General features: G+C 41.6%; 1 protein-coding gene across 21 annotated transcripts in view; it reads left to right on the forward strand.

The window, feature by feature from the left end:
* nfixb (nuclear factor I/Xb) overlaps positions 1-24,416 on the forward strand; it is a 182,805-nt gene that overhangs the window by 49,631 nt on the left and 108,758 nt on the right. For 20 of the 21 annotated variants that reach the window (XM_086183881.1, XM_086183877.1, XM_086183893.1 and 17 more), the window contains one exon: positions 13,058-13,589. In XM_086183881.1, the coding sequence (XP_086040007.1) occupies positions 13,058-13,589 (532 nt within the window). Of the gene's footprint in view, positions 1-11,487; positions 12,271-13,057; positions 13,590-24,416 lie in introns of those variants that run through there. The other variant, XM_086183892.1, reaches the window with a different exon arrangement.

Below are 24,416 nucleotides of genomic sequence, written 5' to 3' on the forward strand. Positions count from 1 at the left end.
TGAAAAGCACATTTATACAGGTTTTTGTTGTGATTTGTATGTTCCACAAGCAATAAGAAGAATGGCCAGTAGACAGTAATGGTACATCGTGTATGGATAGTTTGCTGGACATTTTGCTGTCACTCTTCGTAGTTATATGACAGGTGATTGACACCAATTGGACAGTGCAGTAAAATTGAAACAGTAACATAGGGCAATATTTTTTCCACAATACTGTATCAGTATTCTAGCCACTAGTATCTGTAATCTGCATTGTTATAGCAGCTATGTATAGTGTGTTCTGTAACTGTACGATTGTACAACCTTCCAGATATTGTTGGGGAAAATTGGAATTGACTTTGGAATGTATTGTCAGCTCTATTGATACATTCAATAAATTATAAAGTAGCTCATAATATTTAACGTATCACACTGTATTGCAATATATTGATGTAAAGGTGTCAGTTCCTTGGTTCCCTAATTTATTTGTGTTTTAATTCAAGCTTAAACTCCAAACTAATGCTTTTTCCCTCACCAAGTGGTTTTTGTGCCTCAGCTTAACCAGACCATACCAGTCATTATCTTAAAATATTGCATTTTTTTTATTGATACTAAAAGTAATGTTCAGCATTTTGCTTGAGTTCTTTAGTGCAGAGGTTATGAAGGTGCTGTGATTACTTGTGTTGCTAGGTTTTTGGCACCGTATCATATAAATGTTTCATTAGAATGTTGCCTTTTTGTTTGTATTACAGCATGTTGTGACCTCAACTAACAGAATCACCACTGTGCCATATCATAAGTTATTTTTCAGATCTTAAAAAATGAAATATGTGCCAATTGTCTACTCTCTTGTCCAGACTGATGAAGTGCATGCTTGCATCTGGTCCTGCAGTGTTAGTATGAGGCGGAGCTCCTTTCCTGTAGTGTGTGTGGGCTTGAATCTGTCCGGCTTGTGTGGATCTATGCATCGTGGCTGTGCTGCTCGACACATGGCCCATGGCAGAGGTGGAAGCTCTGTCTTAACGGCATTAGCAGGGCTCTTCCTTTAGCCCCTGACCGACTTTGTTAACCTTCTCATTTTCCTCATTACACTCCTTTATCAGAATCAATATGTTGTGATTACCATCCATCCATTTTCTATACCGCTTATTGGTTAAGGGTCATGGGGCGGGGGGGGGGGGGGGGGCTTATCCCAGTGGACATTAGGTGAGAGGCAGGGTACACCCTGGACAGGTCACAGGGCATATGTTGTGAATACATTTTATACATTTAAATCTTTATTCTTTCTCTTCTCTTTGTTTGTTTCTGAGGACATTTCCTGTTTGGGTGCTTCCTGGTTTCAATTCTCTACTTTATTAACCTTTCCTGTATGTTCAGCCTCTCAGCCAACTTTGAATTTTGCCTGTCAATGGCTGCCATGATTGGCTCTTTTTGTATTGAGTCTTATGAGCCCTATCACACTGTAATTGATTTCTTCCACAGACTCTACGGATGAGTTGCAGGTGTTTTACAAGTCTACGCGACCATATTTGAATGAATTTTTTTTTATAATTAGCCTATTCCATGTATATTGTACACTCCATATGTTATTAACTCTTGTTAACCTCCCTTGAAATTTCCCCCCTATAATTCTTTACACACCTATGACATCATATTCCAGGTATGTAGTTAAAGGGCACATGCATGCACCACTTAATGTGTTTTCTCAACATACTTTAATGAATGTAAATGTAATGCAATCAGCAGCAACTTTCTGTCCATTACTTTTGCCTGTCACCCTCTTTGCCCTCTCTTTCGTTATTTTGCTTTATTTCTTTCATTTTGTCCTTTATCAGGGCTCGTACAGACACATACAACCACACCTCTGTGAAATATTTGCCCCTGGTTGGGGCCTTTTACCAACGGCGGGGACAAAACAAAGTAAAAAGACTACAGGCGGCACACTCTGAGTACAGGCTCCACCTCCAAGCAGCAATGTTAAATTAATAACTCATGGCTATGGATTAAGCACCGTAACTTGTCTCATTTAAATAAAAAAAAAAAACGGATAAAAAAGAATATATAGACAGGAGGACGGGGGTGCTCAGACACGGAGGGTGAGACTGTGGGGGTTGCGAGTTAGGGGTGGCAGCAAAGCATTTGCATAAAGGGCAGGGCAGCATGCCCAATGGTGGAAAAGGTTGGCATCATGCCTTTCAGACTGGCGGAGAGGAAAGACTGGAGAGAGACAGAAAGAGAGGGGGTGTAGTCAATAGTGCATCCCTTGTTCAGAAAGAGGAGGTCCCTAGCTGTTGGCAGGAGTGCAGGCTAAATCTCTGGTTTGATTGTGTGCTAGATTTCCCCTTTATTTTTCTGATTGCAAAGCGTTCAACACTGCATTAGAAGCGGGCCTTACTTTCATAAAGCCTTTCTTCGGACTAGAATTTTTCTTTCTTGGCCGGGTTTGTGCTTGTCGCTCCCCATATGTCTTGGAGTTTATGTTGTGTGCAATCAGCACATTGGTCATTTTGGGGACATTTCAAGACTATCATCCCCTCTAACAACATGGTTGAATTTTCATAATCAAATATGTGTGTGACAATTTACAATTTGTGCAGGGCACATAGATAAGCACAGGCCTGAAGATGAGTGTAAAGAGGCATCCAGTGCCAGTGGCTTTTTCTGTCAACTCTCCAGCTGTGTGTGTGTGCGCGCGCGCATGTGTGTGTGTGTGTGTGTGTGTGTGTGTGTGTGTGTGTGTGTGTGTGCGCGCGTGTGTGTATGTTACCGTCTGTCTCTTTGAGCCACAATACTGCTGTTCGCGTCATGCCTGCTGTGGTTCTGGTGATGTCATGGTAGACTAGGGAGAGTGAAAGGGCTGATTATTTAGCATGGCCCTGTTATTTCTGGCCTGGGGTGCATAAGTACTTCATATAGAGACTTGATACCCCACACCACTGACCACCAACCCCCACCACCCACCACTGGCCATCCATGATCACTATGACCACTTTAAGTATCTTGCTTATAAACTCACTGTGACCAGAAGCCTTGATAACACCAATTTAGGTCTCTGCGGGTGCTAATTAACAGTAGAGACAAAGCATTATTAAAAAGTACATGCCACTTGTATTTGATAAAGTGAGTTCACTGTGCAGAAAAAAAATGTGTTATGAGAATTCTTTTGATATTATTTGGTCTAGAAGCAGCATTTTACTGGGGAGTGGGTTCTAACTTTCAATACATTCATCAGTAGTTCCCAAGCCATGGGTCAGACCTCCCCCTTCAAATGGCCATGATATGATTTACTGGCTAGGAAAAAAACACAAATTAGTACTAATTTGTGGCTTTTGCTTGTTGTGAGTCATTGGATAATTTGACCTATTTGAGCTTTGAACAGTTATTTAAATGAGACCATGTGTGAAGTTTGGAGGAGAGATGCCTCCTTGGTGCATGTGTTAACAACTCACAGACATTAGAAACATGCAACCCAGTATCGCTCCACAAAGCAGACCTGCTGGTCCAGCCGAGTTTCAAGATCATTTGCAAGGCGTAAAAGTTCAAGTGTGTATGAAAGTGTTGTACCAGCAGAAGGTGATAAACCAAAAACAAACAATGTGACTGGCAGTACCTGTGGAGTTTGGCAAATGCCTCAGGAGTATCCAGACATGTTTTGATTGTTCATTGGAGCTTGTTATTCATTAGGTCATGATTTCGGTTTATTCACTGGATATATGCGTTGGTGCCTCCATAGCCATTGAAGCCATTTTGAGCATTTATACATCTACCCTGGTTTACTGTGTTTTACTGCAATGAAACACTAGTTGGTGGCATGGCTACTGCGCCACTGTGTTTAGTTTTCAATGTTATTTACAGCATTGAGGTGACACAGGGATTGTGTATTGTTAATCATAAAGTCCCTGGGAGGAATATCATTATGGATGCACTGTGGTACTGTGTTAGTTGAAAGAATTTGTGTCAAACACAAATGTGTCTGTGCTTTGATATCACACACAAAACATGGCGATGTGACACCCTGGCATGAAAACATCAGTGCTGCTCTGCATCTTTATCATTGATGAAAGTGAAATGATTATATACTAAACTAACCCATACCTGAATGTGAAATTCATATTAAAATGCATTATTTTCATCTAATATATGTAATAAAAGTGGAAGGTTAAAAACAAAACAGAAGGTAATCAAAACTGTATAGAGGTTTGCTTGTATTACTTCTTCAGTATGAATATTCAAGCTCTGAATATTTTTTTAAGATTGAGATGTTTAATTAATTTACTAAAAAAGATGCAGAACATTTCTTTACTCTCTAAGTACATCCAAAATATTAAAGTTTAAAAAAAGAAATAGAATTTTTCATTTTTTTTGCTAAGTAACCAGTTGATTCAGCAGCTATTTGTCACAAATGGTTACATGTACACTACTATTCCACCATTATTCAAAAAAAGACAATATTCTAAATTTGATCAGGATCATGAAAACAGCGTATTCTGGTTGCATTTTCAGATTGCAAAATTTTTAAGATTTTTTTTTTCCCAATCAAGGTGTACAACATGCTATTTGTCAGGTATTTGGGGCAGTCTTTGGAAATATATACAGAATATTCTGAAGATGTGTCTAGAGTCTAGGTTTCCTTTTTTTACTGCAGTTTGCAAGCTTGTGTCACAACCATTCATCTGTTTACTGCCAGATGCATTAATGTGGAAGATTAATGCTACAGTACCACGTCTGCTGCTTACAAGTAAAATAACCATCGTCTTACTGCAAACCCAAACTGCAAACATTCAAAGTCTTCCTAATTATTCAACATGTTGAACAACAAGTTGTTTACATTACTAGTAATAATGAATATTTCACTAATAATCTTGTTTACATGCTGTTGCCCAAATTTCCACAAGACTTGTCAGAAAGAGCAAGGGGTGGAACTGAAGTTCACCATCACTAAAGTTATATTTGTAGGAGTGGTAATATGGTACTGATGCTCTCATAGATCAGTCAAACACACTGCACCTGGTGTGTGTGTGTGTGTGTGTGTGTGTGGTGGTTGTGGGGGGGATTGAGACAAAGCAGTATTACTCATTAACAACAGGAAGCTCAAGAGTGCATTTCCAACCGTCACAAACATTACCCGTGTTCAGAGGATTTTTCAAATCTCATTTCTGTAGTCGGGTTTACCTTCAAACAGGCAACAAATGCCAGCGTTCTGCTTGAGTGCACTGCTCGTCTCGGGCTTGAAAACACAACTGTGTTGTTTCAGCTCGCTTTCTTCTTCGAACAGCGTGTGAAAGGCTGACTTTGGCATTTTGCACTCATAGCTTTGAAAAGAGGAGTAAAGCCCTACAGCTTAGTTAAGCAACAAGTTAATACTTGAACCTGGAGATCCAATTCAGGCCATGTTGAAATTCTAATTCCAAAAGAGATCTTTTCATAACATGGTGTGACATTGCTGCTTAGACTTGGTGTGTCAGAGGTTTTCATAAATAAGATCTATTACGTTCCATAACATCACAACTGCAATGTAGAATCAAAGAGAATATGAATACACTAAATGCATTTCTTTGTTGCGGGCCAGGCGTGTCGTGTTTACCGATTACAGAGCTGGTTTTTACCAGAGTGGAAAATTAACATCCACCATCAGCCAAATGCTGCTAAAAGCTGGCTGAGATTTGAGAAGTTTTTCTCATTTACCAGCCACTTTGGCAGCCCCATTATTTGGATCTTTTCAAAACGTTGGTGAAATTTAAATTGGCCTCTGTGTGTGCGTGTGTGCGTGCATGAGTGCGCGTGTTTGTGTGTGTGTCATTTTTTATTCAAATCATATTTAAATCTAAAGTGAAAAAGCAACTAAAACGTCTCAGTCCAATCAGTAGTAGTGTCCCTGTTGCTCAGTCTGCACTGGCAGCAGTGTGAGCAGCAGTTGGCTGGCACAGTGAGGAAACACTCAGTCACGGCTGTTGTGGTGCTGAGTCGGCCTGCCCCGGTATGGATCACTCACTCACTCACTCACTCACTCACTCACTCACTCAGTCACATGCAAACACACACACACACACACACACACACACACACACACACCACACACACACGTTAATTAGACACAGGGCAGTTCCTCTGTCCAACAATAAAATCTTTCCAGACAGGCAGATGTACAGGTAGTGGGCAACAGGTTTTAGATTTGTGCATGCATGTGTGCAGAAGCACAATGCATCAAGGGTTATGGAGCGCATGGGGGCTTTGAGTATTTAGGTGAGTCCAGACATTATCATGATGCGTGACGTTTGGGCGCAATATATGTCAGTGTGTTCCTCCTCGCCCTCCACCCATCTCATCATCAATGCTATCATCTGCAGCCAAGAACTTCTGCACGTCTCGACATGCATTACACCTCCTCCGGTGGGAACAGAGGAAAACAAAATATCCTCAAGTAATCTGGAATAAATTTACCTCTTTGCTTTGTCTTTGCTTTTAAAAAGTAAAGACAATTTTTTTTAGCATCCCCAGTGTTTCTCTGGTGATAAATGCTTGTATTGCGCAATTCAATTTGACTGTCAAAGGCCGAATGAATCTGTGAAAATGTATTCCCACATCGATAACACTTTGTAATAAGGGTACATTTGTAATGGTTAGTTAAGACTTAGTTAACTGTTTGTAATGCTTTGTTAACCATTTGTAGCAATTTGTTAATTGTTAACAGATAAATAATGTGTAAACATTTACTAATTGTGCTCATATTAACTGGTTACATAAATATATAAAGACTGGGGGAGTGTAGGGTGAAGTTTTACTTAATGAATCTGAATTTAATATTGAAGGTCAAATAGAGCATTAATAAATGGTTAGGTATGCTGTAATAAAAATACTCTATGATTAATGTATCCTTATTGTGAAGTGTTACCACTCCATCTGATGGAGATGTTAAGTGGTAGTTGTGGGGAAATAATCCAGGAGCTCCAGTGCCAGAGGCTGGGAGACACAGCCCTTCTTGCAGTGCAGCCAGGCAGCAGAGCCCCTTTGTAGGGCTGGAATGCTCCATGCATGCTGCATCCCCGGCTGGTTCCCCCATGGCCTCCCCCAGGCAAGTTAGCACGCAGCCACCACAAATTGCTTGCAGATTTTTCACACATAGTAACGTACTGGTTTGTTAACTCAGATAAGTACAATCCATGCAAGCGCTGAGCTCCGTGGATCTTTCCGCATCACTTGCTCTCCACAGCAGCGGTGGTGGGGTGTTCTGGTGTACGTTTTCTCCTTTATTTGTAGTTTAATCCTGTGTCTGAACTCGCCTGCTTTCAGAATTTAATGATTAACAGGAATGGGGACTGTGTGTGACAATAATTGAGGCTGCAAGTACTGTTCTGATTACAACATACAAGTACCGCAAGCTAAGATTTAATATCTGCTAATATACAGACATTTCTTTTAAGGTTTTACTGGTTTGATGTGATGTCCATGTCATGCTTATATACACTTGCCTCCAGCATCTTAGCACTCTTAAATGAATGATTGAATATCTTTGTCTCTCCACCCCATCCCCTCTAACCGAGGTCTCTCCTGCCACCCTCCTCTGCTCTGGCTCTAAGCTGGGGTCATAGGGAGCTGATGTCAGGCTCTGTCTCGGGTCAGGGACACTCAGCTGGGCAGGAGAGGACATAACAGAGCCACACCAGCTGCACTAATGAAGGGCCAGTGGCTGGGAGACCCTCGGGTTATGCAGACAAAGATTTAATTGGTCTAATGAGATGCAGTGGTGCCTTATTGAGGTCAGGTATCACAGGGTGGAACAGGACGAAGCAGGGCAAAGAGGCCTACTGTATATACTACTGGGCATCCTGGGTCAGATGGACGAAGAGACTTATTTCACAGTTTGTTTGGTTAGTTTCTTAAGGTGACTTACTGGTGACGCAGAACAAAATGTAAATGGTTCATGTTCTGGGGATCCAAATTGTTAAGATGAAACATGTCAAGGTTGCTTAGAAAGCAAAACATTCAAGCCAAGAACTTAACATCACACACACAAAAAAAGCATGCCAGAGTTTGGTTATTTGGCACTAAAATTTGGACTTGAGTGGAGCTACTACTTTCCACTCACTGACTACTCACTACTCATTCTGTCATTTTAAAGACATCCATTTTGGCAGTGGGCAGCATGGCTCAGAGGTAGAGCGGCCATCTTGCAACGAAGGGGAGCTTGTTTGATCCTCACTTCCCCCGGTGACCATGTCGAAGTATCCTTGAGCAAGATACTGAGCCCCTAATTGCTGCTGATGGCACTATGACGAACCTTCAACCCCTCCAGGGTGAACCCTGCCTCTTGCCCAATGTAAGCTGGGATCAGCTCCAGCATTTTTTTTTTTTTTATATTGGCTTTGGCAGAACTATGCACCTGCAGTGATTATGGAGCCCCCCCCCCCCCCCCCCCATACAGAATACAAAAATGGACATTGTGACCACCTATTTATTAGATTGCTGGAAAAATTCCTATCTTGTTGCATTAAAGTAACTAAAATGTCATAAAAATTTATTTTTAATGATAATTTTATGCCCACAACTTTTCTGTATCTTATAAGATTGTTTCTACAACTATTTTTGACAGGTGAGGGACACAGTGAAACAGAATTTTTAAAGTTAATATTAAAGAATAGTTAACCCTTTATGCAAAGAAATCAAATAATAACAAGATATCAATTCTTTTAAGCTACTGTTCAGTCAAAGGAAGACGGAACTGCTGAGGGGCTTTGTAGGCGCAGCATCAGAGAGAGTGAAGACCCCTTTCTCTCCTTGCTGATAGGGCTAATCTGAAATTACCAGCCAATTTTCTCGCCTGATACAGAGTGGAGAAAATTGAAAAATTAAAAGACTAAAAGTATAATTTTTGCCACTTCATTGTTTATCTATGAAGCACTGACTCAAAAATGTGCAAAAGACAGCTGAAATATGAGTTCAAATTGAAATTAAACAAATGACAACAACATAAATTTATATTTTGTTCACAGGCCTGAAGGACACAGGGGAATTTTAGTCAAGAAATGTAGGCCTAATTTAAAGAAAGTTACGTAATTTTAATTTTTTGAATAGCGATCAGTGAGTCACAATGAGTCTGATTTAGAAATTTCTGAACATCCCTCCTCTTCTTGCTGACAGAGGTTTTATGAAGTAATGATGTTGCATTTATGTAGTACTTGCAGGAACGCACCCTGCTGGTGGGCTTGATGGCGGATGGCATTCAATTTTTTTTTAAACAATCCAGTATATTTGAAATGCCCTGCGAGAAGACAGAGAATGATGCTGTATTTGTAATAGTTTTTGCTGTTTGTCATCTCATTAACAGGTCTGGATGATGTTTTAGTGGAATTATCCAGAGAAGCACATTGGTGCAACATAATCTCTCTAATTGGGGCAAATATTCAAAAAGATGACGACGAAAGCAAACATATGGTCCGGTTTTGTGTGTGTGTGTGTGTGTGTGTGTGTGTGTGTGTGTGTGTGTGTGTGTGTGTGTGTGTGTGTGTAAAATGCCATATACCTGCAGATGCAGCTCGTCCGTAGTCTTTCACTTCACTTTTGTCCCTCCACATCTGGCTGTTTTCAAGATTTATTCCTGGAATATGCACATGTGCGTTTGTCAGGCAAACAGCATGGCTAAACAAATGATTTGTTGGCATTTTGGCAGGGACACTCACAAAGCTTCAAATTTCCTTGAAAAACACATGCAGGAATCACATTGCAGTGTCAGTTATCTCATGCTGCTTTTTTAAAAAATTTTGTAGCACAGGTGGTGACAGAAGCAGTGGTGAACACAAAAACACACACGCACACTCAAAAACCACAAACACACACACACAAACGCGTACACACACACAAAGAATCCCCTCTTTGTCTCTTCTTTTGTTGCTTTATATAATCATGCGTCACTCTTTGGCATCAGTCAAAGCAACACGACAATGAATGTGGAGGTGTGTTGTTCTTCTCCCTGCTTGCAGGATGATTAGTGAGAATCTCATGATGCCTTCATGGCTCTGTGATGAAGTTGAAAACCATCACAGTTTGGAATAAGGCGGGACTATGTGTTGTTTATTAATGTGTGGATGTGTTGAACGTTTGTGATTGAAGGCCTGTGTCAACTTTGATAAAATGAAAAATTTAAAGCGAGGCAAAGTTGAATGTTCTTATGCACAAATGTTCTCTTGCACAGTGCTGTCTTTTTTAGTCCTCAATTTAGTCCTGATGACAGAAAGCAAAGCCTGACACTTATGTGTAACTCCTTTATCATCCATTATGTTTGTCTTTTAACATCAAGTCGCTTACAAGAGAATTCTGCAACAAGGAGTTACAAATAACCTTCAGGCTTGTCCCACAGTGTGTAATAACATGCTATGACTGAGGCACAAAATGAGGCTAATCTCTGGATTTTTGGAAATGAAAATATATAAATAGTCATGATCTCGGAACCAGAATATGATTTGTAATGTTATAAAACATCTTTGCATTATTGACCACATTACTTCTTAAAGAAGTCTCTGGGGGAGATTTACAGGTTTTTGTTTCTGTGGAGTTATGACAGAAATAATGAATGATGTCATTTCTCCAGCTCATAAATTTTCCTTGTCTAAGATTCGTCTGTAGTTTTGTTTGGGGTGTCTCAGCCTTATCTCTGAGGGATTCAGCTGCACTTATGCTCCTCTGAAACTTCAGAATGGCTGTTTGTATAGCAGGTGCAACCCATGCTTCATGAAGAGGCAACATGGCAGCCACTCATTGAGTGGTCGCTAAATCCTCATGGTGGTGCAGGAGGAAGAATTTGAGAATTCACTGGGACTTCTGCTGACCATTTTCCTGCTATGATAGCTACCTTCCCCTAAAATTCTGTCTGCATTTAGCATGTCTCTCAGCTGTATTTCTGTAAATCATCCCGGCATTCGATCTTGTGTCTGCATGTGGCTACTCGGGTTTGTGTCTCCCTCTTTGTGTGCTGTGGTAAACCCACGAGCAGCTGCCGGCGGTGGGGTCTGGAGGGATTCTGAAGCTGTGTGTCCTCTCTTTGCCATCCTCTGCCAAGGTGGCATTATGCAAGCACAGAGCATGGTAGTGAGACAGAGAGGCGCAGACGGGGGGTGTGTGTATGTGGGGGGGGGGGGGTGCTTAGGGAGATGAGGTGATGGCGGCCATAGTAAAGATGGCGGCAGGCGGAGGGCTGCAGGGATTGGTGCTTGAGAGGACTTACTCCTCTGAACTTTGCCTCCGTGTCAGAGTGGAACTTGTCGATTTGGCAAATTGTGCAGCGTCGGACAAGGCTGCGCGCTCTCTCAGACCCCCACCTGCTCCCTCCTGCTCTCTCTCCTGCACTCTCTCTCTCTGTCTCGCTCTCTCTCCCCCCTCTCCCTCTCATAGCCACTACACCCCCCTCTCTCTTTCTCTCTTCCCTCCCTTTCAGCTCTTGAAGCTAACGCATTGGCTGGGCTACAGGCATCTTGTTGCCAAATAGGTGGGCCTTACTCGTGTTGGCAAAGGCTCAAGCAATGGTTAGGGAAAGAACGCGGAGAGGACGAGAGACAGCGAGCGAGAAACAGAAAGGCAAAGAGAGAGAGTTGGAGAGAAAAGGGGAAAAAAGAAGCAGCACTCAGCTTTGCCAGCGGTCGTATGCGCTCGTCCAACATTGATTCGGCTCTCTATTTTTTTCCCCCCTATTCTGTGCTCTGCTCTCCCTGGCCCCCCCATCTCTGTGTATGTGTGTGTGTGTGTGTGTGTGTGTGTGTGTGTGAGTCTTGCGCCTGGCCCAGGGATCAGAACAGACACCACTACCAATTACACTTTGCCAAGGATTTTTTTTCCCAAGTTAATTTTTACTTTTTGGAAGCACAAAGGATTGTTTATTTTAAGTGCACCTATCCTCGTTGTTCTTTTTTCCCACAGTGCAATTCTGCTCACATTTCTATTTTTGCCTGGCAATTTTTTGCGCAACAAATTTTAACGTCTTTTTTTTTTTTTTTTTTTTTTTGGTGAAATGACCTACTGCCAGAGGTCCTACTTCAGCGAAACCTGAATTTTTGATTGGGTTTTAAACTTTGGCACATAGTTTTCTAGTGAGCAGTATATTCTGCCCAAAAAAAAAAGAATTGTGACAAGTTTTTTTTTTGTTGTTGTTGTTGTTGTTTTTTCCATGTTCTAATTCTCCACCCCCTGCCAGACCAGCTCTTGCTTTACATTGGGGAGCACAAGAGAAAAAAAAAAACAGTGCAGGAGATTTTTTTTTTCACTTTAAACGCTGTGCCAAATTTATGATGAGAGTGCAAAATGGTAACTACCAGGCCGTCTGTCTTCCTCTAGCAGTGTGGTTTTCTGTGGTGATATTGTCTGCTTTCAGTTTGTTGTGGAAATGTGAGTCTGGTTGGAGCTCTCGTGCATGGTAGCAGAGATAGGAAATGGTATGGCTGATCTTTTAGCGGCACATTTCAACAGTGGTCTTGTGGCGGCAAAGCTTGGCGGTGGTGAGCGACCGGTGTGTGGCAACCCTGGCACAGGAACACTATGGCGAGATCTGGGCTTTGTTGCCCAGAGATATGTAGTGAAGGTATAACGGTACAGAGGAATAACTTCTCTTCTGCAGAACACGGCGAGCGCATCCTTAGCTTTTCTTCTGGTTTTGGAGTCATGTCGTTTTTGTTTTTTTTTTGTCTTGAATGTTTTGTTGTTTATTTGTTTAAATGTCCAAATTAACATTTTTTTCATTTTCAGTTAAGAATAATTTTCCAACATATTCCTTTTTCCATACTTCCTTTTTATGTAATTTTTTATATAATTTGGTAACTGGTTTAATATTTTGACAATTTAAAAGAATTTATTTGATTTTCTAGCATTTTATAATTTAAATTTTTTTGTAATTCTTTTAATTAGATTTCTGATTATATGTAATTATAATAATTTTATTATACCTCTAATAACAATGTTTTATCATACATTTTTTGGGTTAATTTGTCTTTTTCTTTTTGAATATTCCTTCATCTTTATTTTAGATTTACATATTCTCTTTCAAGGAAAAGCCCCTTTTCTAGCTTGCTAACATGTTCCTTCTGCCTTTCCCCAGGATGAATTTCATCCCTTCATTGAGGCCCTCCTCCCCCATGTCCGTGCCTTCTCCTACACCTGGTTCAACCTGCAGGCCCGCAAGCGCAAGTACTTCAAGAAGCACGAAAAGAGGATGACCAAGGACGAGGAGCGTGCGGTGAAGGACGAGTTGCTTGGGGAAAAGCCAGAGATCAAGCAGAAGTGGGCCTCACGCCTGCTGGCCAAGCTCCGCAAGGACATCCGGCCTGAGTTCCGTGAGGACTTTGTGCTCACCATCACAGGAAAGAAGCCCCCCTGCTGTGTGCTGTCCAACCCCGATCAGAAAGGCAAAATCCGCCGCATCGACTGCCTCCGTCAGGCCGATAAGGTGTGGCGGCTGGACCTGGTGATGGTCATCCTGTTCAAGGGCAGCCCCCTGGAGAGCACAGACGGGGAGCGGCTGGTCAAGTCGCCCCAGTGCTCCAACCACGGCCTGTGTGTCCAGCCGCACCACATTGGAGTGACAGTCAAGGAGCTGGACCTCTACCTGGCCTATTTCGTCCACACACCAGGTAAGCAGGCCGATTTATCATCACTTATTTTGTCATGCTCATTTATACCCAAGCCACACACAGATTGGAGTGATCTTTGCTGGCACCAGATAAACACAACCCGGACTGTGATGTATGTAGGACAGTCGAGTGGTCTAATCTTAAAAATGTGTCTGAGAAAGATATTTCTATCTGGTTTAAAATGATTCTGAGAATTTGAGAGTAAGGCTTAAAAGCTGTGTTTACCTTGAGATATGTTTGCATCGGTACATTTGTTCAAGTATTTGCGCACAAATTTGTCTAAATCCAAATGTGCATGTTTTCCAGAACCATCTGTAAACACAAGCATCTGCAAACGTGTTTATCTCTGTGAGCGTGCGTGTGTTGAGGGGCATGTGTAGCAGTATGTCATGTGTCTGTAATCCATGTGTACGTTATTGTGAAACTGGTGTATATCAGTAGCAGTGTGGTGTGCGGGTTCTTTTTTATGTGTGTGTGTGGTGGTCTGGATAGTGCTGTGACAGCTGGCCCGGTCCCAGGTAGTTTAGGAGGCAGCCTTAGCCTCCAAAGCCATTCTGCTCTGCTCTTCTCCAACAGACAGGGAATGCACACATGGAGACACACACACACACACACACACACACACACACACACACACACACACACACACACACACACACACACACACTCTCTCTCTCTCTCTCTCTTTCTCCTTCAGACACCCGAGCTGCCTTGTTCATTGTTCATCTGATTATCCTGATCACTATCGCACAAAAGTGCACACACACACACACACACACACACACACACACACACAAACACACGCAAACAAACCCACATGAGTTCACTTGCACACACATGCACGCTGGTTCAACGATTGATTCCAATGGAAATACATAATAGCTTTTATATTTATTGAGATTTTTTGTAAAAGATACTTTATTTTTGTGATTCTCTAAGTCATTCAAATCGTAATAATAAAACTATTTTTTTTGGGATTGAAAAACACTGATGATACGGAGCAAAATAGCATCTTTTTTAGCAAATGCTAATTTAAAGAAGACAAGTTTTAGTTTTAACTGCAAAGGTATTATAATATTGTAATAGGGCAAACTTGTTTTTTTTTATTTAAATGTAATATATTAAATTATTATATTTAATTTATTTTATTCTATATGATGAAATATAATATACCTGGCTTTTTGCACAACCTAAACAAATCCAAAACATCAACGGCAGGCAGGCTTTTTATAGGTGTCTCAGAATACGTGTGTGTGTGTGTGTGTGTGTGTGTGTGTGTGTGTGTGTGTGTGTGTGTGTGTGTGTGTATACGTATGTGTCTGTGTGAAACAAACATCCACAATACTTATAGTTTAAATAGCAGTTGTAATATTTCAGTTTAACACTTTCAGACATGTTTTGACATTTTTCCTTCTACTCCAGTAAGCAGGCAAGTTTCCATGTACAGGTAGACTCAGTGTGAACACACACACACACACACACACACACACACACACACACACACACACACACACACACACACAGCCATTGCCCCTTTTTTACTACCCTTCGCTCTCCTACCACCGTCTGGCACACAGTTTCAGGGCCTTAATTCTCGTCCTTGGCAGGGAGGTGCAGCGTTGCTCTGTGACGGAGTACCCCATGCCAGGCTCCTTTCAGCTCAGTGTGTAACACTGCTTGAGTTTGCTGGGCCTCCATGAGCGCCTCTTCCTGTTCCACAATGCGCCGTGGCAAACCGCGGCTCAGATTAGCTCCCAGCACAGCCTGATGTCCCTCAGAGTAAAGCCTTTATTTACCCACTGCCAGAATTCAGCAGCCCAATGCATATACAAGACTTCATCTTTGTATGTGTGTGTGTTTTTTTTGTAATATCATAGTTATTTTTCAGTAGGGAGCACACACATCTGGTCAATTGGCTTTTTTAAATATGAGAAGGCTTGAATCTGTCATGGTTTAAATTTCTGTTGAATGCACATCGAGATGCTGCCATTCGAGCAGGGGCATTTCCTCATCTGCTCTGCCTCAACTTTTCCACAGTGACCTCAGCAGGAGCCTGTGCAGCACCTTGCAGTCAACGCATGCAGAGGGCATTAGGAAACAACTCCAACAACAACAACAAAAATGCATCTTCAGGCGGCTGGCTGGGGTTAACCAGAGTTGAGAGTAGACAGACAGAGCATGGCTCTTTTCTAACCTTTGGGGTGGCACTGTTACAGTTTTATTCTTAGCTCCTCGATCCAGGGCATCTGTGTCTTGCGGAAGCTATCAGTTGCCAGGCCTGATGATTGGATTGCACCCGCCTGTCCCTGCTGCGCTGTTTCAGTTCACTTTTCTCTCTGATGTCACTGTCGTCAGCTGCAGGGGGCTCTGCTTTCAAGTGATTGACATAACAGAAGATACATTCCCACCCCTTTCTTTTTTTCCATCCACTCTTCTGTTTCTGCTTCCCTACAGTTCAGTTTGTGACTGCTTTTGTCCAATTAAACAGTCTGGCCTTCCAGGCAGGACATTGAGATCAGGCTAGTTGAGACAGATCAAAGCAGCTGCAACAAGGCAGAACTGCGCTCCGCTCTCCTCTTGTGCTTTACAGCTGTAAAACAATGTCTTGCTAGCACAAGGTTTTTTTGGGGGGGGGGGGGGGGGGCTGAGTACCTGGCTCAGGATATAATTGTCCAAGACTGATGAGAAGTGTTTTCTTTTCACTGATTCTGCATCTGTTGATGATAAGAATAATGGTTCAGGGATGTGCAGGAAGTTGAGTAAAAGGCGTGTGTGTGTGTGTGGGGGGGGGCTATCTGATCTCATCTCTGATCACATGTCCATCGAAACCAAAAGTTTGGCTCACGAAAGGGGCAATGCTCAAGGCCGTCCTCCACCTAGAATCTCTGTATCAGGTCATATTTTTGGAGAGATGTGTTCCATTTTTGTCAGTCTGGTGAATGTGTGCGATTTTTGCATTAGTCATGTTTGGAGCCTGAGCCACCTCATACGGCTTTCATCACTGTGCTGTTATAATAAAAAATGTTTCGGAGTGCAACTGCCATATCTGTTCTCTGTACTGGAGACAGAGGAACCCGAGAGGTGCCTGAGCCAGGTCTGAAAGCCAACTGGTTTGAGTCTGTATGTGTGGTTGTGTGCGTGTGGTTGTGTGTGTGTGTGTGTGTGTGGGGTGTGTGTGTGTGTGGGGTGGGGGGAGGGGGTTTGTGTGTGGTTGTGTGTGTGTGTGTGTGTGTGTGTGTGTGTGTGTGTGTGTGTGTGTGTGTGTGTGTGTGTGTGTGTGTGTCTCCGTCTCCATGCTGCTCTGGTGTGACTATGAGATGTTCATTTATCCATTGATGTGTCTGAATGCGTAGCCCCAGAATTACAAATCGCTGAGAGAGTGTCTTTTAATAGAGATGGACAAAAAGAGGAATTGACAGGGAGAGAGACGGCCAGACTGAGAGACTTAACGCCTTCGCGTCACGCTAATCCATCAGACACATCTTATCTGCCTCACCCAATATCCTGATCCTGAAAAGGAGCTCATATCAGATTCTGTAATATAATAAAGGAAAGAAGATCAGAAAAGAAGGGAAATATGTATATATATATATATATATATATATATATATATATATATATATATATACACACACACACATATATATATGTATATATATGTATATATGTATATATATGTATATGTACAGTATATATGTGTCTTTGCGTGTAAAGTTGTATAGAATTGTTTAAATTATATATATTAAATTTATATGATAAACAGTAAGCTTTATTTTAGCTTTATTAAGCTTTTCTACCGTATCACTGTTTACTGCTGTATAATCTATTTTTTTTATTTGTATTTTTGTTCAGAATGTTATATATGAAGAAGAAGACAAATGACAATTATAAAACAGAAGAAAACGGCCCTCTTTTACTTGGCTGCGCATGAGATTTTTGGACAGGGAGCAGAATTCTGCTCCAGTGTTCTGGCATGGGTCCGTAACCCTGGTGGATGGAGAAAAAGAAAATGTCGGCACCAAGGGAGCTACATTCATCTGGTGTGAAAAACACTGCTGGTCCAACACTTGCAACGGAAACTTTCTTGCACTTTGTTGTCATTCGAAACGGCTTGTGCAATAAAGTTTGAGCATTGCCGTCCACCTCACATGATGAGACAGTGTCAGTGACACTGTTGGGTTTTCATAGGCGCTGAGGCACAGGGGCCTCCAGCCACTCTGGCCCATTTTCAAAGCCCCCAGATTTTCCAGTTGTTTTTGCAGTTTGAGTGTGTTATAGAAGGACAGAAAGAGAAAAGAAGAGTGGAGTGTATGGAGTGTAAGGAATTGCTGGTAAACAGATTATCCCCGTATTTCAAACAAATCACTGAAAAGACATGAAGCGTTCCACTTGTGCGCAGCCTGAGCTTCTGACCTCCTTTAACCGCTCCTCCTCTCTATAGGTGCAGCCACTGAGCAGCTCTGTAGGATTGGTAGCAGGCCAGCCCCCGTTGTATTTACTGTAATTATCCAGTTTAGTGAGTAAAACTGGAAAAGATACACAACATACTGAGGATCTAATTGAATTAAGCTTCATTTTGAAACAAATGTCAGGTCTTAGCTTTGCAAATAGAAAAAAACTCATGTACCATAAAATACTTATTGTGAGCAGCGTGGATTACCTTTATTTCCTAATTTCACTCTAGAGTGATTTTTAATTATTTGTATAATTAAGGTTAATAAATAAATGTTATGGTGTCTCTTTTACCATTTACCAACCCAGTTCCCTTTCTTTATTCTGCTGCAGACACCCTTTAAAAGAATTCTATTTACTTCTCATGGAATTAAATATAAAAACTTTAATTATATATGTTACATACATTCAATGAAATAAATAGGCTATTCAGCCATTGTAAAGGCTTTCGATCTTTTAGCAATTGCTGCATTTAGTTTTCTGAATGTCTTTTCAAAAAGAACACAGACATAAATTGTGCACATTTCCTCCCAGGTTCTTTGTGTGTTATTTTTAGTCTCCAACACTGTTTTAGTGTGTGAGTTTGCATGACCAGTCTCTTTCTCTGTACAGGCGCCAGGCCTGAAATCTGTCTGTCCCTTAAAAACATACGTAGACCCACATGCGAGGTGGTTGCTTGGCTCCTCAGCTGTTGGAGCCCAGGGGCAAAGAGCAGGACCGGCAGAGGACAGCAGAGAAAGGAGAGGAGAGTGTCTTTTCTGGGCTGTTTCCCAGCAGCCAGATTCTGATCAGTCCGCCTTCTTCCCGCGGTCCAGTGGAGCAGAGCACGGGGAACTCGCCCTGTAATTGGGACAGCTCTTTCCATACGGAAAATGGCACCAGAACACTGCAACACCACCAAGAACAATTGCCCATCTCTGTGTGGATTTTTTGATTTTTTTTAAAACTCTGCAAAATTAATTCATAGTAATTATATGCAAATAAAATCATCTTAAATAAAACAAGGCAAATAAAATCCTTGAAATAAATAATGAATAGATGAATAAATATCTCTTTAATTTTCCCTCTGCATTCTTTATTCTCAAGTAATGGTAATAAATGTCATTTTTAGGATGATATTGAGGACTGATATAAAATAAAAAGAAAAGCATTGAATAAAGATGATGCAAAATGCCATGCTGAAAACAAAGAGAGAGGGAGGGCAGATATTCAGGCTAGTGGGGCTGGTTGGCAGCATTTGGCACCCAAAGCTGCAGCTCCGTTTAGAAGGTGCCAGCTTTTCAAACCGACACACAGCCTGTGCCAACTTCTTTCCTTCTGATCCTTCCTCCCGCTTTCTCATTTCAACGTTTTCCCCCCATATCCTTGTTTTCATTTACCACTTTTTCCCCTCTGCACATCCCCTACGCCCCCTGCCATCACTGCTATGGATGCTTTCTCACAGCGGGTTGCCGGAAAAAGCGAAGCATCAGAACATTAGGACGTGATTCTCATTTTGTGCAGGTTTTTGTGTCGGAGCATTGAATCAAATGGCTTTCTTGTTGCCAGACTTTTTTCCGCCTTTCTTTAAAATATTTTCCACCAGCTTTTACCAGAGCGAATATTGTTACTCAACGTAATGGTGCTGCTGTGGATTCTGGTCCAAAACAAAATGGAGGATGAAGTACTGCTCCTCTCCAATCAGAGGAGAGAATAAATCCACATGTGGAGAAAAAAAAGCTGGCACAGCGGCGATGATGAATGTTTCCCTAAATGTGAATTCAATTTTTGCCAGTGTTCTCTTAATTCCTGTTAAATGTTTGCAGTTGTCTTCGTAGTGAGAGCGGACATGTAGATGGGATTAAGAGCAGATAGATTTAAAGGAAATGAAGAAGTGTCTTGTGCTCTGGCCCTTCAGAGATGAGAACTTGGGTGCTGTGAGTGATGGGAGAAAGCGTTAACGCCGGGTGTGGGGGTGGATGGAATTACATAATAATGATTAGAAAATTAGAGCTATTATTGAGGGAGAGTAAACAGGCCTCTCTAAGTGTGAAAGGCCTCCATTCAGTCAGGACCAGGAGCAAGACTCCTTTCTTCCTTTCATGGATCCACCCATGGCCTCGAGAGCCCCGCTTTTGTTCCCTGAAATAATATATGGGGTCGCTGGGATGGGTGGGGGTCTACTCCCACTGTGAGGCAGTATGGAATAAAGCTGCTGACTGTGTGAGCTTAGATAGGAAATGTATCTTTCCTGGCTCTCCATGCTCACACTATTTTTAATCAGACTAACTTGTCTAATTAATTTGTCTGTGATGCATTTAAATAAGTTACTGAGTTGCCAGTGCCAGCAAGTGGGTATACTCTCCATCATCACTGAAACGCTTCGCTCACTTCCTGAGAGTCAGAGGAAGGTGGGTGTAAATGAGGCGTTAATGCGACCACTTCCATGTTTTATCAGTGCAAATGTTCAGATGAATCGTTTTTTTTTAAATGTCAGCACATCTGCCATCAGCTGAACAACAACTGCACTGCTCAGATTGGGCGCTCGTTGGTAGGGTAAAACAGAGGAAGACATGAATTGAGGAGAATAAAGGAGGCTGTTTTTTCCTTTTTTTGACAGTTACACTGTTATTTCTGTTGCTGACGAATGATGAGAACAGCTCATAATTTCCTGCCACTTTATGTACACCGATATAATAAGCCCCGCAATCTATTAGGTGTTCCTGAGATGTTGATAGAGCACACCTCTAACTGCTGCCACAACCTGCAGCCTCGAAAACGACCATAGCTTTAAAGAAATTCTCATATAGGGTTCATTTTGACTAGATGTACTTAATGAATTTAAAACCATCCCTGTCCATCACAGTTAATTTCTTCAGCAACCTACTTTCACTGCCCTCAGTCTGGAATGTCTGTTTAACAGCTCTTCATTCAGGCCTCCTTCCTTCATACATCTTGTGAAGTCTTGTCTTACCTCTCCAGGGCAGGGGGCTCTGGCCAGCTCTGGGCTCCCATTCAAAAATCACCTGACGCTCACTTCCTCCGTCTGTTTTGCCTTTTCATACAGGCGTCCAGCTCTCTTTTCATGGGCATCATTTTGGCTGGTTGTGTTCTCATTATGCCCATCAGCTGTCAGGGCTCTCATCTATAATTTCAAACTCATTAGAAATCTTATTGGCAGCTTCGATGCATATATTTCATAAAAGATTGAAAACAGAACAGTTTTTTTCCCCTCTCACTCCCCTCTGTGAGCAATATGGAGCAGATTAGAAGAAAATAAGTTTATGCAATTGTGTCTTTTGTTTGGATTTGTTAGTTATTGACAGTATGTTTTTTATATGCTTAATTCATATAGTGCTTGGAATAAGCATTCATTTGTAGGCAATAAGGCCCCTATACATTCTTACAAAAGACTTAGTTTGTTAATAGGACCAAATAGCAGCATAAATAAGAGTTAGAGTCACGGAAAACCAATTAAAGCTGGACTTATTTGGCTTACTAAATATTTATTATACTTATAGCTGCCTTAATACCTATTAATTAATGCTTATTGGGAGCAGTTAAATATAGTTAGCATATAATGAATCCTAATTTGACTTCAGGCTGACAAAAGTGAGCTGTAATTTTTTTTTTTGTGGTGCAATCCTTTCATGTACCCTGGGGATACATGTTCCCCATTTTACAACAATGGTCACCAAGAGCATTAAAGAACGATAAATTATTCTTAAGTAATACTTATTCATGCATATTTAACGAAGCATCAAACAACTATTATTGATGTACTCTTATTGTACAGTGTTACCAATTTACAAAGTAATAACTAATGCAGCATATTTGTTCCATCATGGAATATGTCAACTCTGGAAGGAGCAGGAAAAGGATTTGGTTAACTTTGTGATACCTGGCACAAAAATGATATCACTGCAAAACTGGGGGGTGGGGTAAGGCCGGGGGTTGAGGGAACTGTCTGTAGCTGCCTTAAGCTGCTGTACTCTCCTGTTGCATCACTTGTAGCCCCCTGATTGTTTCCCACGAAGGAGAGAAAGGATTTGATATTGCCACTTCCCAATGTCTCTGTTTAGTCCTAAAGATAGTCTGCGGGGAGTGATAAGGTCAGAGTCTTAAAACCAAAGATTAACTACAGTATAAATGCGCTCTATCAACATGTAAATACAGCCTTTATATGTGAGTCAGCTGAATTATCATCTGGAAACATGAGACTGCATCCCTTCCACTTTCCTTTTCAAATGCAATCTGCTTTTTCTCTTATAAGATTAAGTCTACAGTGTCCCAGTGGCCCTCTTGAAGTCCATAGGAGGCAAGTGTGTGAAGTGTATTTTTTTTGTGTATGTGTGACAGTGTATGTGCTTCCATGCGTATGCTTATGTGTGCTGTAAAAGTAGGCTGAGCAGCAACAAATGTTGCAGAGCTGCAGCAGAACATATGAGCATCCTCCCTGGATGCACCCCCCGCCCCCCCCCCCCCAAGTGCCACCTGAACCCGCTTTGCACCTGATGCCTCTGAGCCTTGAATGTACACATGAAGAGAAATATGCACATGCACTGATATGATGCAGCTGGGACTGGGCTGACTGCTGCAGAGGGACCGCATTGCTTAGAGAGACGGTGCGCAACCAGCCCCCTTACTGGGGCACCCTCGATTGTCCATGACTGGGTGGAGTGTGATGCTGTAAAAGAGCAAAATCAAATTTTATCAGAATCTTAATTCGTCCCATATTTTTTGTGTAGTCTTCTTAAACTTTACCTCAGTGAATTTCATCAGAATACACTCGAATATTATAAACCATTATGTCTAAAATAGGTCTTCTGACTCACAGATCCATAATACGAGACGATTTCTGAAAGTTGAAACCTGCATCAAATTCATCTGTAATTTACTCAGAAAAATTCCCTTCAGTCAACAAGGGTCAGATATTCAGAATTTGAGCATTAAACTTGGAGGAGCCAGACCCCTGGATTTGTTTTCTGTCCTTTATATTTTCACCTTGAAGGTAGTCAGCTGAGTGGTTGAGGTTCAGGCTGAATTTTATAAATTATACTTAAAGTAAGGGCTTTTGCAATCTAGTGTATCCCTCCATCATCTATTAGCTGCAGACCACCCTGTTTCTGTCTTCTGTTCTTTGGCTCTACTCCATCAACCCACACATACACCCAACATTTAGACAGAAGAGAGGAGTGCAGTGAGACACAGTCCATGTGAGTGTGTTCTGCTTCAGTGGAATGGTGATAAAGAGGGTAATCCAGGCCCCAGTGTTTATTTTAAAAGCTGATGATCTAGAGATGGGCCATTAAAAGCAGAAGGCAAACAATTTAAGAGTAGTAAATCTAAATAGGTGAAAGGAGCGGGTGGCCGCAGACAGGACAGGATGATGGGGGCTCTCTGCTGGCCTCTTTCCCATCAAGGCAATTTGAGGAACAGTTAAAAGTACTTAATCTCCACACCAGTTCTATTCTTTGTCTCAGGGTGGAAAAAAGTTTCATAGCATCAGTATCACTTTGCTGGTCTATAATTGGCTTAGCAGTGTCACTAATATAGCTTAAACTTAAACCAGCTTGAGTAGGGTGAGGATTTTAAAGGTTGAATCAGACAGGAACTAGTTCCAGGTTCGTGTTTACCAAAGAAGATCTTCTTCTCTGTTTCCACGCAGACCAAATATACTTGAGACTCCAGTGAGTTCGAGCAATATGGCCTTCATTCTGTGGTTAGATCTTTATCTGCAGTTTTGGCCATGAGAGCGTTTAAGAGCCCCCTCTTTTCTTTCTTTTTTAAAGCCTGTTCTTTTATTGTTGTTTCTGCTCTTTTCTTCTGAGTTTACTCTCTATAGGCCTGGCTGTAAAATAGAACCTAACAAGATCCCTTTCACAGTGAATACATCAGGAATGGGCCCATTATTCTCTCCACCTTGGCCGAAAGTGTTTTTCACCAGGACCTAAAGAAACTAAATGTGATTACTGCAAGGCGAAGTTTACCGTTTTTCATACATGCTTTGAACCCCCACCTCCCCAAAAAGATTTTGTCTTTGGGCATGGATTCAAAATACACAATCTTGCTAGCTACATTGGGAAGTCCTTATGATTACAGCCTCGATTATCCTTGTGAACGAAAGATGGTTTACACCGAGAGCTGCACTTTTACTGTTTTCAGAAGATCCCAACACCATAAGGCATCAACTCTGTTTATTCTGCACGAGCCATGTCATGGCTGACCCAATCCGAACAAACCAAAGGTAGGACAAAGAGTGTGTTTGTGTGAGGCAGTATGGCAAAAAATTACGTACCTAATGCATTTTCTTTGCTGGAAAACCATCAGTCATTGAACTAAAGAATCATTATGAATATTATGGATGGGAATCTTTAACAATAAACATTTTACCAG

This window comes from Aulostomus chinensis, chromosome 18, assembly GCF_037954235.1.
Source record: "Aulostomus chinensis isolate RoL2024-O1b breed Wild chromosome 18, RoL_Achi_v1.0, whole genome shotgun sequence".
NCBI classification, from domain to species: domain Eukaryota; kingdom Metazoa; phylum Chordata; class Actinopteri; order Syngnathiformes; family Aulostomidae; genus Aulostomus; species Aulostomus chinensis.